This window comes from Balaenoptera physalus, assembly GCF_965194825.1.
Source record: "Balaenoptera physalus genome assembly, chromosome: 4".
NCBI classification, from domain to species: domain Eukaryota; kingdom Metazoa; phylum Chordata; class Mammalia; order Artiodactyla; family Balaenopteridae; genus Balaenoptera; species Balaenoptera physalus.
This window is the reverse complement of record NC_138891.1, coordinates 68,248,702-68,268,304: the sequence shown is the minus strand read 5'-3', so window position 1 is coordinate 68,268,304 and position 19,603 is coordinate 68,248,702. Positions and strand designations below refer to the sequence as shown.

General features: G+C 36.6%; 1 protein-coding gene across 9 annotated transcripts in view; it reads right to left on the bottom strand.

The window, feature by feature from the left end:
- TP63 (tumor protein p63) overlaps positions 1–19,603 on the bottom strand; it is a 228,491-nt gene that overhangs the window by 27,086 nt on the left and 181,802 nt on the right. For all 9 annotated transcript variants that reach the window (XM_082461484.1, XM_082461489.1, XM_082461483.1 and 6 more), the window contains 3 exons: positions 3,465–3,651; positions 1,358–1,473; positions 209–318 (listed from right to left, as the gene is read on the bottom strand). In XM_082461484.1, the coding sequence (XP_082317610.1) occupies positions 209–318; positions 1,358–1,473; positions 3,465–3,651 (413 nt within the window). The remainder of the gene's footprint in view (positions 1–208; positions 319–1,357; positions 1,474–3,464; positions 3,652–19,603) is intronic.

Below are 19,603 nucleotides of genomic sequence, written 5' to 3'. Positions count from 1 at the left end.
TTTCTCTTCTACCTTTACCCACCCCATTCTGTCTCCGCTTTCTTAGATCTTTTATGTAAGTGTTTGCAGCAAGGATTTAAAGCACAAAGGACAAAATCAAGGGTAGCTCTCTGCTGCACATGCAAAGGTAATGATAAAGCAAACACAATTTCACTTTGCCCTCTGCCCAGAGTTTCTATAGAATGACAATTCTGCAAATGCCACTTACTCTCTGGTTTCCAGAGTAACGATGATTAAAATTGGACGGCGGTTCATCCCTCCAACACAACTGCTGTTACACATGAAATTGTACAAGACTGTCGTGAATTCAGTGCCAACCTTAACACGGAGAGGGGGAAAAAACAGTCGGTGTTAACCATGGTTTGAACTGACGTCCTTTCTTCTCAGTTCTTCCTTCTTAGTTCTCACTTATTTAAACAACTCCACTTCCGAGGAAGCGATGTGCTTTCTTCTACAAAGGCAAACTGTAAAATCCACAGTAGCTTCTTCTTTGCCTTGGCTCTTGGGAAGCTTAAAGCTAATATCTGTAACATTGGATCCTACCCAAGGTGAGATAGGCTTTTAAAAAATAACGATCTTTGACCCTACATATTGATTTGCAAGCTGATCATATCACGTAATTCAAATAGGGTTCATCACATATACGAAAAGAGAGAGATGAAAAAATTACTAACTATAGCAGTAATGCTCCAGGGATATTTTCCCGAGGTGGATAAAACAGTACAACATATATGTGAATGTACACTTCTATAAAGAACACTCTAGAGCTTAAAAGGTCCTCAGAATTAAATCATCTAGTCCAGAAAACGGATTTATGGGTGAGGCAATCTGAAGCCCAGAGATGGAGAGTTATAAGCTAAAGGTTCTCAGAGTGAGTCAGCAAATGAAGAGTCTCTGTTCTCACTACCCCAGTGTTCTTTCTGCCACACCACTCTGCTTTTCTAACCTGCGAACCTGTACAGTCAAACTTCAGCTAAGAGTTCCATCTTAGGTTCTCCCATTTTCAGGCCAGTGGGAAAATACTTGTATCCAGTACTCGTGTACATCCACTACTAGCTGAATTGCCAGTTAAGATCTCTGGATAATAATGCCACGTATAAACTCAACTGTAGATTCAATTATCGTCTGCCGTTAAGATGGGAACATGGGCACAGAGCCACGTTACCAAGTACAAATTTAGCACAAATTTAGGAGTTTTGAAGGGGGATAGAGAAGTGGCCTGTGGAGAAGAGGGAGAGAAGAAACACAACAAAGGTTACTTGTTTTATAACAAGGACTAAAATAGAAATTGATGCTTGAAACACCCCCTATCACCAAAACTAATACTTTCAAGTTTTCCCAGTCCTTATCTGCTTACCTGAGGTGGCTCATAAGGTACGAGCACACTCTGTCTTCCTGTGATGGGGTCTTCTACGTACTGGGCATGGCTGTTCCCTTCTACTCGAATCAAATGACTAGGAGGGGCGATCTGTCCTGCAGACCGGAGACAGAAAAAAAAAATTCTTAGTTCTTCACTCTCAAAACAAAGAAAACAAAATGAAACTGTATGGACAGAACATTGCTGGCCAAAGAAATGGTTTGTGTAATAGAGGAAATATATATCCTTTGAAAAGAGGAATAGATCCTGTTGCCAGAGATCTAACACATGAAAGTATCACCACCCATACAACCACAGAAAGGACAGGAATGTTCATCTGTATTTAAGGGAACAGTCCCATGTTTCTGGTGCTCAGGGTAAACAATTCAAGTGGTAGAGAACTCTATGACTACATCTCTGACCTGATCCCTATAGGCAATTTTTCTAGCTTCTCTGGAAAATGGAAGAAAAAGGAGCAAGTTAATTTAAAAAAATATATTAGCTTGAGAGAAAATACTGCACCCAAATTGACCATTAAAAATACTAAATAGGAAGCTATGGATGGCAAGGATATAACTTTCACTTTGCCTATTCTTTTTTTCATCATGAAGTCTCCATCTTACTTTGGTCATAAAGATGGGAAACTTACTGTTTTTATTGCACTGCAAGAGCCCCAGGCTAGAGGGTAAGAAAAGGCAAGCAAGTTTTAAAAGAGTATAGGCAAAGTTTCACAAAATGTGATACCTGGTGGAACTCGAAAAGAAAGAAGCTGCTCCAAGAGTTAATGACGTGAAGGTGTTTTTTAACCTTTGGCTGCACATTCTCATTCTACAAATTGGATATTCAATAAAAGTAAAAAGCTAAGTATATCAAGATGCTCTCTGCTCTCTAAAACATCATCTATTATGGCAAAAACTAAAAACAGCTATTATGTCAAACAGTGAGAAAACAAAAAACAATAAGAAATGGTTATGTCACCTTGAGGGATGGAGGGCAATTATGGAAACCTATAATGAAGCCTATCTATAGGGGATAACATTTATAGCATATTGTTAAGTGAAAAGCAAGATGCAAAGGTATGGATAATGCGATCATATAACCAAGGACTAGAAATTAATGTGTAAAAAATAGTTGTATTAAGCTGGGAGGATTTTAACTTTCTCTTTTTAAATTTCTATCTATTTTCTTTCTCCATTACTTTTTTCTCTAACATCTATTATATTCTCTACATATACATATTCTGGCTACCTACCAATCTTTCTATTTTTCATATAATTTCTATAAAAAGTATCCTAACTCCCAACCCTCCTGCACCCTCATCACTCTTTGATGAATCTTTATGCTTTCTTCTGTCCTTCCTTTCCATTTTTCTGTCTTCTTGACTTAGCCTGCCTTCACAGAACTTTAGAACAGCAGATGTAAGGGGACCCTTGGAAATAATGAACTCTTCTGTAAAACTATTACTGGATCTGAGGCTCAGAGGCTGGGGCCTAACTTACCTATGGATACAGCACTTAAAGGTCGCCCCAAGATACCTGCTCTTTGACTCCCAGTCCTTCACTTTATTGTTTCCCGTCCCCAGCTTACGTTCTAGATCTTCTATTAACTCTTCTTATCCATTATTTGTCTTCATTTCTTTTTCTTAGTTCCTACTTTCTTCTTCTATTTTTTTTTTTAAATATTTCTCATCTTTTATGCTCCTATCTCTTCCCCTTCTAGACCCTAATTGGTCTGGCCTTGACAATTACCCTGGGAGAGGCACTGAAGCCCCTAGCCAGGGCCCAACAGAGCAGGGGCCACATGTTCTCCTTAAACCCTCCTATTAAAAAAAAAAAAAGAAGAAGAAGGAAGGAAGCAGTTGGGAGTAGAGAGGCAAGTCCAGGTCACTGAGCAATTACCAATATTAAAATAAACAGTTCAATCATTGTGAAAGCCTGAAATTTACTCATCATTATTCTCAGACAGTCTTGTCAGCCAGAAAGGTAGCCTGAGCTGCCATCAGACAGCAGAGGTTGGAACCAGGTAAGTGGGCACCAAACAAAAGTCTCCACAGGAGCTCTATTTCAAGGAACTTAGTTGAACGGCCACAGATCCCCATTCTCCTTACCCTCGTTGAATTCACGGCTCAGCTCATGGTTGGGGCACCTTTTCACCACTTCAGTGACATGCTCGGCCTTCTTGTAGACAGGCATGGCACGGATGACAGCGCCCTGAGGAGGTGGGGTCATCACCTTGATCTGGATGGGACATGTCTTTGCAATCTGGCAGTAGAGTTTCTTCAGTTCAGTGGAATACTGCTTAGAGATGGGCCAATGGTGGAGGAAAGAAAAGAAACAATAGGAGATACTGTTGTTCAAAATACCTGTTCAAAATCAGAACACGGAACATGTATCTACTTTCTGTAAACACATACCTTTATAGCTGCCTGTATGAAACCGAGCAGGACCCTGTGGGGCTCCTGGGTAGAGAAGCCTTTCCAGGTCCCCCATTCCTTGTTTGTAGGGAACAGACTCTAGCCTCCATGACCTTCCCTGAGCCCCAAAGGGCAGTTTCAAACATTTGCTAATCAGGGAAGGGAGAGGATGCAGAGACAAATGAGGACCAGCCAGAAAACAATAGTGCAGCCTTGGGGCAGGGTCCTGGTTCTGCCTCAAGGGATACACAGAACAATATCTTTGAGCTCCTTACAGAACCAAAACCCCCATCAAATGGAGTTAGCATTCTTCATTCCAGAGAAGACCACCTGAGGCCAGATTAAAGCAACCAGAAAAACTCATCAGACTACCTGAGACCAGATTAAAGGAGTGCAGGCTCTGCACACACCCTAATCTTATCATCAACTCTGCCCTTGAACCATCACTATAAAACTCCTCACCAAATCCTCCAGGGTTGGGTCACACAGTTATTGAGGGCAGGAGCCCGCTCTGCCCCCCTTTGCCTGGCAAAGCAATAAAGCTATTCTCTTCTACTTCACCCAAAACTCTATCTCTGGGATTTGATTCGGCACTGGTGTACAGAGGCTGAGCTTTCGGCATCACGTTCACCGTTGGCTACTATATGCATGACATCTAGCAATCTTATTCGAGGGAATTACATTCATTGATCAAATTAATCATTTTTTCCACTTTAAATAAAATCCTATGTCTACAAACTATTTCACATTTATCAAAACACATTTATGTCATTATTTCCTGTTATCTTCTCTTTAGGATGAAGAAAGAGATTCTCAGAAATATTTCAATGATTAACACTATGAACAGCTTTACAGAGTACCAGAAACTAAATGGAAAAACAATGTTCTCATGTACTGAGTGATATTAAACAGACTATAATTAATACCCCCCCCTTATAATACTCATAGGAATTAGGGTTTATGGAAAAAAAATGTTTTAAGATAGAATATCTGGCAGATAGTGAAGAGATTTTACCTGAGGTCAACCAACTAGAAAACTGCAAAGCAAAAGTTCCCGCAAATGACTGCACTTATCTTCTAAGGTCATAGCCTAAAAGAATGAGGGATCTGGAAGGGGCCACTTGGTCATACGTTCTCATGAAAGAAGGACTGCTCTACTACAACACAGCAAATCATGGCAGCTAAAAGATTATCTTTTCACTCGCAAGTGACTGAAATTTTTCCTCCCCACACTACCTTCTGTAGGGAGAGGAAGTTCAGTGGTTGGTTGACTGTAAAATTTGAAAATAGGGTGGAGAAAGCATGAGACCTTGAAGAAAAAGTTCCATCCTTGTTGTTTCCTCTTCCCACCTCTGAAACAGTATAGAAAGTCTACATTCTAATCCTTATACTATCTTAAACCTTATCACCCCTGTTCTCTGGGTCAGTGCCTCATCACTGCATTCCTCCTCATTCTGATGTTGAGTGAAACCACCCAGGTAGTGGAATTGATGGCCAAGAGCAGAGTACCTAGTAACACTTACCCAAACAAAGGTAAACAGACACACACAGGTTACAATCCTAAATTGGCAGCAACATCCTTCCAGGGAAAAGACACTGGGGAGCAGGAGCCAGAGTGGCAAAGGGATTCATTATTGCTATGTTCCAACCCACCTCTGAATAGAGGCAAATGTCCCATGGAAAAGCACATTTAAAAATAACTGCTTTATCTCTTCCTTTTGAAATATAATATTTATTTAAATAATATTTCTTTTTCTCCCAATCATTTCATTATATGAAATTTTCAGTTAAAAACTTCCTAATACTAGATGTGTATTACATAATCGTTTCTCCATGCCCACAGGTCAAGGATTAAACACAGCAAAAGGGTTTTATATAGCGTGAAGAAATAGGAAGCATGCCATAAATCAACCACAAAAATAAAATTCTACTTGGGAAACACTGAATGGAATCTAGGTGGATATTTTTCCTCTAGTGTTTTTAACCAATGACTTTACAAATAAAGACATCGTCTTAAAGCATGTTATGAACTCATTTTTATTGAGAACTCTCAGAAAATAAGCATATCTGTTTGTGTTTTAATTAAACTAGGAGATGTATAATCTAAACATGAGTTTCATAAAATGCACCTTAGGAAGGATGACTGCAAAAAAAGTTTGTCAGCTAACACCTAAAGGCAAATAAGGCACCCATCCAAGCGTGTAAAGATTGCAAGAAAAGAAGGATAAGTGTTCAGAGTAAGACAGTTAAGAGAAACGTTCTGTTTCAATAGCTGATATACTGTAAATCACACTTGACAGACTAAAACATAAAAGTACTAAGAATAATCTTAGGCATCATCAGCTTAAATCTTCACTCATCCTTAAGAGGTGGGAGGGGGGGATCTAATTTCTGCGTTTCAGTAATGATATGCAATAATAACTTCACCATTTTCTGAGTTATGGTGTAAGAAATTTAATCTTCACAGAAGCCTAATAGGAAGGTATTACTGATCTACAATCTCTTATCTGAAACCCCTGGGGCCAGATGTTTCAGAATCCAGAATTGTTTAGATTTTAGAAAGGGAGTAGAGTTCATATAGCATATGTTATAAACACCTCCAGCAGGATTTAGTGGGCCACCCTATAATCAAATCTTAATATTTCTTCAGAATTCATGAAGATTCACACTAAGTAGGAAATGACCATAAACCCTCAATGTTCAGGCCAGGTTTCACCACCACCTGAGTTTGCCACGAACTTATGAAATTAAAACAAAACCAAAGAAACTTTTGTTTTTCAGAGTTCTTTGAATTTCAGAATTTCAGATAACAGATAATGGATCAGTATTATTATCCCCATTTTATAGATAAGAAGAAGGCAGAGGACTTGCCTGAGGTCACAGAGAAGATCTGGTTAACAACCAGTATATAAGAATCATCCATAGTCCTGGAACAATAGTTCCTCATCTCTCATTCTCTTGGCTCTGCAGTGCATATTTCTGTACTTTTATTTTTTTCTAATTCTCAAACCTGTGGCTATTTGCCAAATCAACCTAAGAGGTATACAATCTTCTCTAACATTAAAATGGAGCTCAAAAATGATCTACTTACCATCAATAATTCCTCTTTATTTATTTCTCAGTATAATAATGTTTGCTCATTTCAGTGCAGGGAGAAGCAGCAAGTGATAGAAGTGAAATAATCCTGGACTAGGGGGAAGCCGACCTAGAGTCTAGGACCAGCTGTCTGTCAGTAATTCTATTACGGCTCTGGGGAATTCATGAAAGAGGTCCTGCTCTTTCACATGGTGTATGAAGGCCCTTTGTGTTCTGGCTTCATCTTTCTCTCATTCCCTCCCCTTACCCCCCAAACACACACACTTCCCACTCCCATGTTCTACCCATGCAAACCTCATCATGCCTCAAACACACCATACATTCATCACCCACAATTCAAACATATTTTCCTTCTGTTCTCCACACCGTGCCAGGAAAATTTAGATATTACTCTTCAGCTAGGGCTGCATCTGCGGCTGTAAACCATATTTTCCAATTTTAGTGATGAGGGTTTACTATAGACTAAATCTAAATGTCTGACCAGGGCCAGGATACGTTCCAATTGTTGCTTCCAGTTAAACTTCCAGAACTGTTGTTCAGTAATCAGAGAGGCTGAAGTGGTCTGGCATGGGTCCTTCTTGACAAAGCCAAGTTTCTGTTACTCTATTTCCTTCATTATTTGCAAATTGGTTCTGTGATGACATTTAATATTTTTCCAGTACTAAATTCAGTCTTCCTGGCCTACAGTGTATTCATAATTCCTTAGACTTGCCCACTTCCCCCACCAAATAGCCACTATCATCTTCACCAATTTTCCATGCTTCTGCAAGATCACTAAAAACGGGAATCTAATTTATGCCAAGATTTTAAAATACCCTGGTGATTCAAGTCAGCAGAGACTACAAATTGGAATACATCTGGATTCTTTTAATGTCTCTCTTCCTCTCTGGGACTTCTAAAATTTACCTCTAAAATGCTCCCAAACATTGACCTGAGATTCTGTAAATCTAAAGACCAATTTCTTTTGGGTATGTATGCTTTGTTTTCCTTTAATCAGCTTTGAAGTGTAATTTACTATAAAATACACCAATTTTTAAGAGTACGTGTTGGTGACTTTTGACACGTGTACACTCTTATGTAACCACTATCATGAGTAAGATACACACTATTTCCATCCCCTCCCCAGCCTTCCCCGAGTCCCTACCCCTCATCAAAATTATCTTTTTCCCCTTTGCAGTTAATCTTTGCCCCAACCCATTCTCAGGCAATCTGTACCTGCTTTCTCTCGTTACACATTTGCCTTTCTAAATTTTTACAGAACTGGAATAATACTGTACATTATGTGCCTGGATTCTCTCACTTAGCATAACGCTTCTGAGATTCACTGACGTTTTTGCATGTATCAGCATTCTATTTTATTATTGAATGGAATTCCATTATTTATCAAGTCACCAATTATCTCCAGTTTTTATTTACTATGAATAAAACTACAGTTGGTTTCCATATCTGTGGGTTCCACATCCACAGATTCAACCAAGCATGGATTGAAAATATATGGAGGAAAATTTTTCCAGAAAATTCCAAAAAGCAAAACTTGGATTTGCCATGCCAGCAACTATTTACATAGCATTCACATTGTATTAAGCATTATAAGAAATCTAGAGATGATTTAAAGTATAAAAGAGGATGTATGTGGGTTAGATGTAAATGCTATACCATTTTATATAAGGGACTTGAGCATCTGTGGATTTTGGTATTCACTGGGGGTCCTGGAACCAATCTCCCATGGATATGGAGGGACAACTGCATTATGAACATTTATATACAAATCTTAGGACATATGTTTACATTATTTTGGATAAGTACTGCAAGCATGATTGCTGATTAAGTGTATGCTTAACTTCATAAGAAACTTCCAAACTGTTTTACAAAGACGTTGTGCCATTTTACATCACCACCAGCAGCGTATGAGGGCTTCATATCCTTGTCAGCACTTAGTATTGTCAATTTCAATGCCATCCTAGCAGGTATGTAGTGGTTCTCATTGTGGTTTAAATTAGCATCTCCCTGATGTTTAATGATCTTGAGTATCTTTTCATATACATATATACTTCGTTTATATTTATATTTTATATAATGAAAAGTTTAAAATATAAATATATTTATATTTACTTTATATTATTTTTATATACTTATTTGCTATTCTTTTCTGAAGTGTCTGTTCAAATCTTTTATACTTTCTAATTCTTCATTTTTTAATTGGGTTGCTTGTGTTCATAATTTGAGTGAAAAGAGTTCTTTATGTATTCTGGATACAAGTCCTTTATGTAATATAAGTTAAAAACTTATATATTTTCTCCCAGGCTATATAGATTGCCTTTTTTACCCCACTTTCTGTGCTTTTCCGAAACAGTTAATTTTAAGAAATTATCAGTATTTTGCCCTTAAGGCTCATGCATTTTGTGTCCTAAGAAATTTTGGTCTAATCCAATGTTAGAAGGATTTTCTATGTTTTCCTGTAGAAGATTTATAATCTTAGCTCCTTCATTTAGTCCTATATCTACTTTCAGTCTCCTTTTTCTCTCCCTTCTCTTCCTCTTTCTCTTCTTCTTTTTAATGGATATTCAATTGTTCCAGCACAGTTTGTTGAAAAGATTATATTTTCCTCCTATTGAATATCCTTGGCAACTTTTGTGAAATTAATTGACCATATGTGTTTAGGTCTTTATCTGGACACTGCCTTCTTTTCTATTGATCTATTCATACATCAGTATCACACTGTCTGGATTACTCTAACTTTATAACAAGTCTTAAAATCAGGTAATCTGATTTCTACAATTTTGTTCTTCTTTTTCAAAATTGTTTTATCTATTCTAGGTCTTTTGAATTTCCATATAATATTTACAAGAAATTTGTCAATTCCCACAAAAATGCCTGGTAGAATTTTGCATGAGACTGTGTTGAATATATAGGTCATCTTGAAGAGAATTAATATCTTAGCAACATTGTATCTTCTAATCCATGAACATGGTATATATCGCCATTTAATTTGAACATCTTTAATTTCTCTCAGGAATATTTTATAGTCTTCAGTGTGCAAATCTTGCACAAATTTGTTAGATTACTTCTTTAATACTTTTAAATTGTAAATAATACTTTAAAATTTTACATTTCTAATTGTATTTTTCTAGTACATAAAATATAATTGATTTTTGTATATTGACCATATATCCTGTCAATATACAAAATCTTTCTAAATTTATTAGTTCTAGTAGTTTTTTGTAGGTACAATTTTCTACATAGATGATGATGTCAACTGCAAGTAAAGCCAGTTTCATTTCTTCTTTTCTAACATGCATGACTTTTAATTTTTTATTCTTGTCTAACTACATTAATTGAACTATCATTCAATTTGCTATTGTTTTGTTTTTCTTCTTTAAATTGGTATCTTAGATCATTGATTTTAGACTTTCATATTTTCCTAATATAAGCATTTAATTCTACAAAGTTCACTTTAAGCACTCCTTTAGCTATATCTACAACATTCTGATGTTTCTAATTTTTAACACTGAGGAACACATGAAGCATTTCTTTTTGGGGGGTTGGGTTCTATTATACTTCATATCCAATGTAATAAGGGACTATACAACATTCTTGAGAAAAATAATTCTTTCTCTAGGTTTTTGGTTTGTTTCATGGATTCCACTTCTAGTTTGAACTTATTTCCCCTTTGCACATTTTCTTACCATTCTAAACAGATTTTTTTTTTTTCATTGTTCTTCCAAGGTTATATTTATCTCTAGCTAGGTTTTTCCTACTGACAGGTATCAAATCAAGAACCCAGTTGATTTTATACCTGAAAAAAGAATCTACTATAACTTAAGAATTTCTTTGGTGATGCAAGTCCACTGCATTGAATTTCCAGCAGCTTTTTGGGTGGATATTAAACATTCCAAACTTTACGTTTGAAATTATAAAGTTTCTCTCCCTGTAGTGCTGTTACTATTAGAAGCAGTTATGGGGTTTAAAAACTTATCCAACTTCTCTTTTTTTTTTTTTATAAATCTGTCTGTTTTCATAGTTATAACAACATGTATACATAAAAAATTATGGAAAAAAGAAAATATATGACATATTCCCCCTACCCAGAGATACATACCAATATTTTAGACTTTTTCCTATGCGTGCATGCACACACACACACACACACACACACACACACACATATACACAAACTGGGGTGTATCATAAAAAGTTTGGCATATTTTTTTATTTAACATATGAGCCTGTTCTAATTTTAAAATATAATTTTATGTGGTTATGTTTATAGTATTAAAAAGGGATATACTATGATTTATTTAAGCATGTTTTCTTTTATAGTATAAATTTTACTCCATTGTAAAAATATTAAAAATAACACTGAAGAGCACATTTTAGTATACAAATCTTTAGTATGTAAATTAATTTTAACTGAATCTCTTGAAACTGGATAATTGAGTCAATGTATATTTTAGCATTGTAGAAGTCTGAGGTCAATTTGAATTTTTTTCCTTTAAATTAAGCAAGCTGCTTATTTCTCCCTAGAAATTTTCAGGATTTTGTTTCCTTCTTTATCCTGTTTTTGTTTTTGTGTTAAGTGAGAATGTTTCTAAATATGTCTTTTTTCTCAAAATAACTTGGAAGTTGGTGAGCTCTTTCAACTTACATGCTTGAACCTCAACTCAGTAAATTTCTTATTTTTTCCTTTTTTTACCTGTGTTTTTGTTCCTTCTGCTCTTATTAGTTTCTAGAAACATATAAGTCTTACTCTGGATATCCCTCTGTATCCACCATACATTTTATATACTCAAACACTAATTGTTGACATCTTTTTCTTTTGTTTGCATTCTGGGAAAGCTTCTCAAATTTGTTTTCTCTACCATAAGTATGGCTTTCTAGAGTTAATTCTGTTCTATTCTACTACAAAGAATTGAAATTCTTCTATTGCATTTCAATTGAACTTGCTTATCTCATCTATATCCCTTTTTACCTTATCCAGTCATCTTTTCACCAGAGCCTGCTATTCTAGATTTATTATTTTCTTCTCCAACTTCACAGTGCTTATGTTTTATTACTTTGTACTGAAGCAACATTTTAAACCTTTTTTTTTTTTTCAGTTATTTGGATGCTTTTGCTTTCTTTGGTTCATTAAAATCATGTTCCCTTATGCTTAATTTTTTTTTTTTTAAATACAGGCCCTTAATTTGCTTTTGTAGTTTTCCATGAATATAGCAAGCTATAGCCAGAGCTAGTATTGGCATCCTTTGACATTTTTCAATTCAGTTCCATACTTTTTAAGTAATAAATTTGCTACAGGAGACTGTCAATAGCTTGAGTGTCTAATTTAGTTAGGTATTTTTCTGGAATTCATAATATTTTAGTGGAAAATAAAACGTTGACCACCTTAGAATCTGCTAAGCAGTTGCCATTGCAAACTAGAAATTAAATCTATTTATCTCCCCATTTGCACATCATTCAATAATTATGGAACAAACATTGACTTGAGCACATACTATATGATGCCAGGTACTCTATTCTGTACTAGGAAAAGACAGAAATGAGACTTAAAAACCCTCAAATGGAGAAACTTATATATCCTCACTGTGTAGGATAGTCTTTAACATGTAAAATAAATTGGAAGAAAAAATTACTCAGTCCTTATCTTCAAGTTGCTCACAGTTTAGAAGTAGAGTGAAATACAAACAATGCTATAGGTATGTAAAGCGTTATGGAATTACAGAGGATAGAGCAATTAACTACTAATTAATAAATTTGATATTTATTGAGAAAGTACTATATTCAAGAGTCTGTTTTAGGTTTGGAAATTCAGAAGTGAACAAAAGCAAAGGCTCTAAAGGTGCTAACATTCTAGAATAAACAAGTGAATACTATGTCAGATAGTGGTAAGTGTTATAAAGAAAATCAGAGTAAATTTAAAGGCAGTAGAGAGTCAAGAGCCAGGAGTTAGAGACCGTTATATGAGGAGGATATTATTTTATCTAGAGTTGTCAGAGAAGAATACTTTGGTAAGTTGATATTCAAAGAAAGATCTGAAGGAAGCATTGGAGTGAGCCATTCATACTACTAGGGAAATTATGTTCCAATTACTGAAGACAGCAAGTGCTAAGGTCCTGGGGTGAGTATGTCTGTCATGAAGGCCAGTGTCATTGTAGAGCAGTGAACAAAGGATACAGTGATAGGGGATATGATCAGAATTTAGAGAGAAGTTCGGGCCCAGATCATGCAAGGTTTTTGGCCAGAGTAAGGACTTCAGTTTTCCTTGATGTGAGATAGGAAGCCACTGGAGAGGTTTGAGAAGGTGACATGATCTGATTTGCATTTTAACAAGATTCTGGCTGTTATGTGAAGAATAAACTCTGTTGACCAAAGATGGAAGCAGAGAGACCAGCAAGGAAGCTACTGCAAATAATCCAAGTGAAAAATATGAGAGTGGCTTAGACCAGCAGGGGAGCTGGTGAAGAGCAGTTGGTTTCCATATATATTTTAACCAGATCCGCTGATGGATTGGTTGGAATAAGAGAGAAAGAGAAAAGTAAATATATTCCACTAAAGCAGAGAAGAAAGGTTTTATAGAGGTAGTGATATTTAAACCAGGCCTTAAAAAAGACAAGTTATTCACCAACTAGATGGTGCACCCAAAAACAGGAGGAAGGAAGAGTCAAGAGGCAGAGGGCAGGCTCTCTATGAAGAGAGAACATCATGAGTACAAGCAAAGAGATGTTAATATGGTTGAAATAGAGATGTGCTGGGGGAAGAAGGAGGAGAGGCAGAGCAGAAAGCAATGAGGCTAAGCGAAGAAGGCAGCTACCAGATTCAGAGGAGACTTGGATGTCACAAGAAACAGGTGGACTCTACCAGCAGGCAAAGCAGAGTCACTGACGATTGCAAAGCAGGGGAAAGACCTAATTAGTTTCTATGTAGTAAGTAAAACAAAGCTGATAGGAGCAAGACTGAGGTAAAGTAGGAAGAAGGGAGACTCATTAGGACCCATTCAGACAAGAAATGAGGAGAGCCTAAACTAGAGCAGTACAAATGAAGAAAAAGGTGAAGAGATGGAGAAAATGTTTTGGAATTACTAAAACTCAGTCTTCTAGTTTTCATCGTGAAAGATAGGCAAGGAAGTACCAAAACAGGCCAAGAACTATTATTCATTAGAACTAAAGATGCTTGCAAAAATAATATGTCATTTTCTTATCTCTTTTCTAAAGTCAAAGCAGAATGAATGAGAGTTAGTTTTAACACATGGCTCCCAATATTCAGGAGCAAAATGAGACAGGGCTTAGTCATTGGACTCATCAACAGATAGAGAAAAGAAAAAAATAATTTGTTCTAATTCTGGACAAACAATATAAAATACCATGAGGTAACACTGGAATTAACAGGCCAATTTTGTTGTAGAAGAGGAAAGGGCTTAATTCTTAAAGCCAAGAGCTTTGGAAAAGGACTTTTATCCAAAACCAATAATGGGAAGCAACATTTACTGGACTAGGAGTCAAAAGACAAGATTTAAACTCTGCCTCTTCTATTTATTCCCTGAGTCTTTATGCAGTTACTTCACCTCTCACAAACATAAAACAGAAAAAATTATAATATGCAATATACATGTCTTAGAGTGGAGGAAAAACATCACAGATATGAGAAGCCTTAGTCAACTGCAAAGACCAACATAAAAGGCATGTATGTATTATGATTTTTACTGACGCCTCCTATTTCTAAGATCGTCCAAATAAAGTGCTTAGTGTAGCTTAAGTAATCTTGGGAACACTGTGGAAACATTATTATTTCAAACTTTCAGGAACTGGTTGTTGCCAGATAATAAAAGTCTGCTAAAGTTTGAAGATTAACCATTTGCAATGAATCACACAGTTCATATTTATCTGCTAGTAATCACTGGGTTCAAAGCTGGATTCAAGTTACTAGATTCATTTGTTTAAAAAACTAATGGATTTTGTTGATCTGCTTTCACACATTTGTAAAATATGCATGCATATATCCATAAGTACATGTAATATAATTTTATGTGAACTTAATATTTACTTACACTACACTGCTCAAAATTTAATCTCAGTGGTCTGGCATTTCTATTCCTCATGTTTTTAAGACTTATTCATGTTATTACATACAGATGTATTTCCTTCATCTTAATAGTTGGAAGGAAAGAAGGGATTGAAGTGGAATGGAGGGAGATCTTTTGCTTTATCTGTCATATTTTATTTAAAGAAAAGATTTGAAGCAATATGGAAATATTTTTAACATTTTGGTAGATACTTGGATGTCTAAATTTACTTATTGTTTTTTATATGCTTGAAATATTTCCTAATTAAAATTTTTCTTAAATGAATTTAGCATGGGCAGCACCAACCTGTAAAATCATTGCAGACTTATGATTTTAGAAGACACAGAATATAGAAATAAGATATTAGAACCCAGAAGAAACATTACAGCACATCTTGCCTAAACCTCCTTCTCCTCTTGATTTTCAGATACAAAACTTAGGTGTAGAGAGATGAAGTTAGCTCATTAATTCAACAAGTATTTATTAAGCACCTGCTTCATGCCAGGCTCTGTCCTAGGTTCCAGGGAACTAGCAGTATTCCTTACCCTAAGGGAGTTGGTTTAAAGGAAGCCCTGACATTAAATAAATTATTTCTAAAATTGTGACATATGTTCTGAAAAAGCAGAGGGAAATAGGGTAAAACATGGGGCTCTACTTAGTCCAGAGGGTCAGGAGGGCATCCCTGAAAAAATGATTTCTACTGGTTGCTCAACTAAATCTAGGCAACATGGGAATAAACTCAGATTTTCCTACTTCTGGAAAGCGCATATTTTTTACAACTTTAACATACTCTAATGATTGAGTTTCCACAAAAAACCAAACTGACATTTTAAACCAAGGACTTGGTTCTATGTTTCTTTTATTGACTCACCTGTTTCAAGGAATTTTTAGTGTAAGATACCTTTGCTAAGCTTTTCTTAGAAGGTTAGATCAGGAAAAGCTTAGAAATCATTTGGTCCAGCCACTACAGTTACAGAGCAGGAGCCCAAGAGGAATTGATTCCAGAGAGGAAATGAGACTTGCTTAAATCCATTCAGCAAAAAGGACCATCTTGACATAAAGACCAATGTTCCTCACCATGCACCATGCAGTTGGTGCTCATTGTATGGGGCCAAAAGGGAACTGGTGTATTTGGTAGCAGAGTGAATTTACATAAATGCAATATGATTAGAAAAACAGGTACAAAGCTCAGAGGTCATCTAAAAAATAAAATATGACCACCAATTTCCTACAGGATTACAATATTCTATAGTGCTTTTTCGACCCAATATCACATTCTTTTTAGTTTAGTAAATATGTTTCTCTAGAAATTGAGATTTTTCTTCCCTATTTTGTAACTATATTCTCAGAATGGGATCTTGAACAAAAGAATAACATGAAATGCCCACCAGTTTCTTTAAGAACCAATTCTACTCCAGCTGATCCTAGGTTTGATAAGTCAGCAGTGGACTGTACTAATCTTTGTACCTAGTTAGGTAAGACTGCACGTGAACTTGTGGCTGCTTAAATTATGCAAATCTTAATGTGAAATTAGAAGATGAAATACTGTGATGAGAAGAAAAAAGAAAAGAAAGCACATGTGAAAGAATTTTCTTCCAAAGATAGAAGTATTTGACCTCTCCAAAGAAGTCATGGACTTCTGACACTCACTCACTGAGGAATTTCAGGCAATGCATAGGATCTCCCTGAACCCTGAGCCAATAATCCACAGGGTGAAAATGAGGAAGCTCTGTTAGATGATCTATAATGTTTCTTCTATTTTGAATATTTTATGATCTGGTACAAATCTGTTACAGACGCCAGTTACCAGGTTCACACTGGCAAGGTAACTCTTTATAAAGACTGTGGAAAACAAAGTATTGATAATCCTTCTGATTCCATATAGGAAATATATAAAAGAGTAGGAGTCAATGTATGTACTTACATGTATGTATGCACATTCGAGAGTGTGTTTATTCCTAGGAAGTACTAGCCTACAAGCAAGAATGAAGAGCCAAATTTTGGGGTGGGCCTCAACCAAATTTCCTCTTACACAGTCTTGAACATCCACAGGAGCAAAGTATTTCTACAGTGGTATGGAACAGAGGTGCCTCAAAACTAACACATGAATTAAACTCTTTGTTGCTATACAATATCCTTGACAAAATGCAAAAGCAAGCTTTGCCTAAGTTTTGTTTTGTTTTGGAAGGGAAGAGAAGAGGTTTGGTGTATTGAGGAGTGAGTGAGCTGCTCAAAGCCAAATATCATGTTCAAATAAAATAACTCTGGGGATTCTGGAAAACAAGAGTAAATTCATCTCCTTTACTAATAACATGTTGCAAAGAGAAGGGGGGAAAAAAACATTCCACTAACTATGACCCACCGTCACCACCTGCCTCAATCGACATACTATATTACACGCTCTTGGCTGCCAGACTGGTAATTCAGTATCACAATGCATAGAGATGCCAGCTAATATCAGCACACACCTGCATAATTTTTTAACAGCTCTCTTTCCTAAAGGTGGAACAAAGACCCTTCCTCCCCACTCCATCAAACAAAACAAAAAACAACTTTACTCTTTCAACCTGTTCCAGAAGAAATGCCATACTATATGAAAATCCCAATTGCAAGGCTGCCTTGACCCACAATTCTCCAAGAATATGGATAGTATAAACAAATCAATAATTATATAATCCACCTTACTACTCAAGGAAAGCAATTATGTAGGGTAGCATCAATGCCATCCTGATGCTACAGTGCCAGCTTCCAGATAAATCCACATCTGGCATGCTGTCATGCTAAAAGAAAATGTTTTGAATTTTTTCTAATGTAATACTATGCACATTATGACCTACTACTGGCCATTAGCCCACAGAATTAACCTTAGCATATAAAACCAGATGCAGCTGAGGTCCATTAAGACTTAGGGCAAATTACCTACTCTGAAGATGGCTGGGCCGTAAAAAGAGAGTAAAACCTAAGCTAATGCTTAAAAACATCAGTGACATTTCTGGCCTTCTGCAAGAATTTGGGTTGATTAAAATTAACAGAAAAATAATGAGACTTACAAATAATCTAAAAGACAGCTACCATTCACTAACAGGAAATGCTAGATGCACTTCTAGTTTTTAATTCTTTTTTTCAGAGAGTTCAAAGAATACAAGAGGTGAAAGGTGTGGGTCTGTACTACCTTAAACAACATAAAATATTTGGCAGGGGGAAAAAAAAAGGCAAGCTCAAAAGCTGTCACAACAGCGTTCATCCACGCTCAGCAATCATCAAGTACAAAGCCTGCCTTAATTTAGACAGAGCAATCCTAAAACATTCAGGGACTTAAATTTTTTTTCTTTTCTAAACTGTATTCTTGGGAAATGCCAAATTTAAAAGGCCCTTTTATAAGGGTAAGAGGGTGATGAAATCAATAATTGGAAGAGTCAGGAAAGAAAATCATACAAAGCAGACGGGGTATTCAGAGAGGACACAATTAAGTTATGGCAATTGATTTGGCAGGGGAAAGATTAATAAGGGGGAGAGATGAGATACTTGAAAATAAAAATATAAGGGTCAAAACCTGATTTTTGATCAAGAGGCTTTGGAAAATTAATGATAAATAACCAATTCACTAAAATGGAAAAAGAGTCTTAGCTAGAAAGAGCTAGACACAGCTTCAGTATGAACTGCTTGAAATATACCGAATAACCTTATATAATTGCATATATACTGTATATATATTGAATAACCTTATATAACTGTATGAGCTAATTATACACTATATTCCAGATTTGTTCTCTACAAATAAACTCACTTGAGAAACTTTATAAACTTCACATCTAGGAAGAGAGGCTTTAAAAAAAAATTCATAATTAAAAAGTAGCCACTTCAAAGGTTTTAGTGAAGTAAATACACTCTAAACAAATATCAGGCTAATGTTCTATGATGGATGGCATACCGAAACACCAAAAATGAAAAGGGGGAGTGAATGCGGGTGTATGGTTTGGGGCTGGGTTGGGGGTGTCCTCTTGAAAAGCCAACTTTAAAAGGTTCACTGGAAAACCAAAATAGCTTTCAAGAGCCAAGTAATTCCCCTCCTGTGACTAGACCACAATTTTATCCCCTCATGTCTGAACTGCATGTGTATACTGCACGTGGGGCAGTAAATATTACCTAGAGAACTGCGGACAGGAAGTCAAGAGGACAGGGCTCTGGTCCTCCACCTGCACAATGATTTCCTGCAGCGTCTGAGGCAAATCATCTCCCCTCTCGGGCTTCAACTTCTTCATTAGCAACTAAGGTATTCCACTTCGGGCTACATCTACTTCAAAGGAAGGGAACTCTGCAAAGCGAGCTTGCAAACAGGACGCGGGCCACCATATCCTATTGGATCTATCCTACTGATCAGGCAGGTGGAGATCCCCAAATTGGCCCCAGAGTCGTCTGGCATGGTATTCACTTCTTCTCCCCGTCTCCCTTCCTGCCACAGTCGTCTAGCTGCCAGACATGTACGAATTGTGCTCTTAATAGTTTAAGAGAAAAGAATCCTTCCTCCAAGCACTTTTCTTGATGGCCCCAGCCAAAGGGCCGCCTGTTGCCACCTGTCAGTTGTGGGGATTAATTACCTGAGCCGAGGCTGGGAGAGGCACATTCTTCCTGGGGCCGCGCCCACAGATGTTGACATCAAGCAGGTGGGCTGTCTACTACC